Below are 3,484 nucleotides of genomic sequence, written 5' to 3'. Positions count from 1 at the left end.
ACTATATCTGTGGATTCCAAACACAGAATCCATTGTACCCCATTTACCATACTAAGCCCATGGTTACATGGTATGTATGTCATGTATGTCATGTATGTTATGTTCTCATGTTCTGAGGGATAATTGACATTTGAATATTGTGTTGACTTTTCTCCCTTGAATTATTTTTGGCTGATAGCTTTGGCAATGTTTACTCTCGCTGATTTTTTTTTTTTCTGTGAAATAACGTGTTTTTAGGTTTTACTAAACAATGTTCTCTTTTTTTCTCTTCTTCTTCATCATGATCATCCTCATCCTCCTCCTCCTCCTCCTCCTCCTCATCATCATCATCGCCATCTCCTTCATTCACACTTGAAGGTCGTGACCCGCTCAGCTCATTTGGACACCGGCCAACTTCTAAGAAGAGACGCAAATCCCGGACAGCCTTCACCAACCATCAGATCTATGAACTGGAGAAGCGTTTTCTCTACCAGAAGTACTTGTCCCCCGCAGACCGGGACCATATTGCCCAGCAGCTGGGACTTAGCAATGCCCAGGTGATAACCTGGTTCCAGAACAGGCGGGCTAAGCTAAAGAGGGACCTGGAGGAGATGAAGGCTGACGTAGAGTCCCTGAAGAAGCTTCCACCACATACTCTGGAGAAACTGGTCTCCATGCCGGAGGTTGGAGTGGGAGAAGAGGACGATGAAGCCATGGGAAGAGGATGTTCCCCGACTTCACAAGGACTTTACCTCCAATCGCCTCGGGGTTCCTCCATGGAGCGCACAGCTGATGAGTTCTCAGAAGAAGAGGAAATAGAGGTGGACATCTAGGGGGGGGCGCTGGGCTGGGAGGAACTGATGATACAGGACAGCAATGTTCTGCTGGATCTTCTGTTGGGGGGGAGGGCTAAGGTGCAGTCCCACTAGGAACCTAGCAAGAAACACCATCACCCATCAAATACTATGACCACCAATGGGTACACCTGCATCTACCTAGTCCATGGACAATTCATGTCTACAGAGCAGGGCCCATATATAAAGAATAAGAAAAACTGTTTTCCTCCTACAATGTTCCTGATATCCCAGTAAAGTGGTCCTGGTATAAGTCCTGGGTGTCACGTATGACCAGGCATAATGGGAGAAGTCTGGTGGGCTTAGTAATGTGCTCGATCTTTAGATCTATAGGGGACCCAACTGAACTTCCAAGATGGCTGTGAACCCGAAGTCCTATATCAGGGTGTTATGCAGGCCCCCTGTGTCATGGAGTGGTATGCTAGTGGGTCACGTGACACACAGTTCCCACGTACAGGACTCAAAGATGGCGTGTATGCTGGCGCTGTAAGTCCTCCTCTCTGGTCATCTGCTCCATAATCACGGCACAGGTAGGGGTATTCCACTTCATTGGTAGATGTAACATAAAAGTCCAACCCCTGAGAAGCTTTACATGGAACACCAATTATTTAGGGACTGAGGGTGCAAATCCCCCCCCCAAGGAAAAAGGTAAAAACTCCATGCAGGCAGAGCCCAGGTTTTAAACTCAGGACCCCAGTGCTGGGTATCTTCATACACCAGTCAAGTGATACACCTGCCAGGGATGGAGGTCCAGAAACAGAAGGATCCATAGATAGGAATCCATAAAAGGGGGTCAAGGTATTGGGTCACAATCCGAAGACAGGGCTCCAGGGATGGGACAAAGAGCCCCACGGACAGGAGTTCAGGAACAGCAATCCAGAGATGGAGTCTCACTGGCCAGGGGTTCAGGGTTTGGATACGTTGCCAGGGATCCAGAAAAGGGTTTGAGACAGAATCCAAAGATAGAGATTCAGGGATAGGATGAGAAGCTCACTGGGCAGAAGTCCATAAACGGCAATCCAGAGGTGGAGGCTCAATAGACAGGGGTTCAGGCTGGAGATACGTGGACAGGGGTCCAGAAGAGGGATTGGGACAGAATCCAAAGACAGGGGTCCAGGGATGGGACAAGGAGCTCAATGGAGTGAATACCTGGAATAGGAATCCAGGGATGGAGGCTCAATAAAGAGAGGTTCAGGCTGGAGATACAAAGACAGGGATCATGAAAAGGGATTGGGACAGAATGCAAAGACAGAGATTCAGAGATAGGATGAGGAGCTCAATGGACAGAAGTCCATAAATGGCAATCCAGAGGTGGAGGCTCAGTAGACAGGGGTTCAAGCTGGAGATACGTGGACAGGGATCCAGAAAAGTGATTGGGAAGGAATCCAAAGACAGGGGTCCAGGGGTGGGAGGTCAATGGAGAGACTTCCAGGAATAGCAATCCAGAGATGGAGGCTCAATAAAGAGGGGTTCGGGATGGAGATAGAAAGACAGGGATCATGAAAAGGGATTGGGACAGAATCCAGACAGAGATCCAGGAATGGGATGAGAAGCTCACTGGATAGGAAGTCCCAGAACAATAATCCAGAGATGGAGGCTCAATAGACAGGGGTTCAGGAACAGCAATCCAGTGATGGAGGTTTAATAGACGGGTTCAGGAACAGCAATCCAGTGATGAAGGTTTAATAGACAGGGGTTCAGGAACAGCAATCCAGTGATGGAGGTTTAATAGACGGGTTCAGGAACAGCAATCCAGTGATGGAGGCTCAATAGACAGGAGTTCAGGAACAGCAATCCAGTGATGGAGGCTCAATAGACGGGTTCAGGATCAACAATCTAGAGATGGAGTCTCACTGGCCAGGGGTTCAGGGTTCGAATACGTTGCCAGGGATCCAGAAAAGGGTTTGAGACAGAATCCAAAGATAGAGATTCAGGGATAGGATGAGAAGCTCACTGGACAGGAAGTCCCGGAACAATAATCCAGAGATGGAGGCTCAATAAAGAGGGGTTCGGGATGGAGATAGAAAGACAGGGATCATGAAAAGGGATTGGGACAGAATCCAGACAGAGATCCAGGAATGGGATGAGAAGCTCACTGGACAGGAAGTCCCAGAACAATAATCCAGAGATGGAGGCTCATTAGACAGGGGTTCAGGAACAGCAATCCAGGGATGGAGGCTCACTGGTTGGGTTCAGGGTTGGGGATATGCGGACAAGGATCCAGGACCAGAGTCCAGGGACTGCACCTTAGCTGCTGGTCAGTGGATGGGTCACCCAATTCCGAGGTGATAGAGAGAAATATGTAATGGATGCAGAGTTTTCTGAACTGTGACAAGGACACAATCCAGGACTCGTAGTCCACCAATATACATGGTCTGTGATCATTCAATAAATTATCGATGTTTTCATACTCACCTGTGTGTAGTGACTGTAGCCTACAGATCCAAGCTGGGGAGGTGGTGGGGGGATGGTGGGCAGTGTTGTTCATTATCAATGTGCAGATTACTTCCATTTCCATCTTCTGCGCCGGCTCCCTCTCATGGCCACGTTGGTGGTATTCTTGGTATCCAAGCCTCCCTCATTTGTACCGTGCAGGATGGGGGATAAGGTCTGACCCTCCTCTAAGGGTTTTATCAGGTCCAGCTGTGGTC

The 3,484-nt window shown here is 48.7% G+C and overlaps 1 protein-coding gene across 1 annotated transcript; it reads left to right on the top strand.

Annotated features, from left to right (window-relative positions):
- Positions 1-350: 350 nt before the first annotated feature.
- LOC149430614 (transcription factor LBX2-like) lies at positions 351-3,247 on the top strand (the record flags this gene model as incomplete). The annotated part of the gene is made up of 1 exon (XM_089666190.1): positions 351-3,247. A coding segment is annotated over one exon (462 nt), but the record flags the coding sequence as incomplete, so codon positions are not given.
- Positions 3,248-3,484: the final 237 nt, after the last annotated feature.

Source organism: Staurois parvus, unplaced genomic scaffold (assembly GCF_062004578.1).
Source record: "Staurois parvus isolate SC_StPar_1 unplaced genomic scaffold, SC_StPar_1.0 ptg002587l, whole genome shotgun sequence".
NCBI classification, from domain to species: Eukaryota; Metazoa; Chordata; class Amphibia; order Anura; family Ranidae; genus Staurois; species Staurois parvus.
Note: the sequence above shows the minus strand (reverse complement) of the source record. Positions and strands in the feature narration are given on the sequence as shown.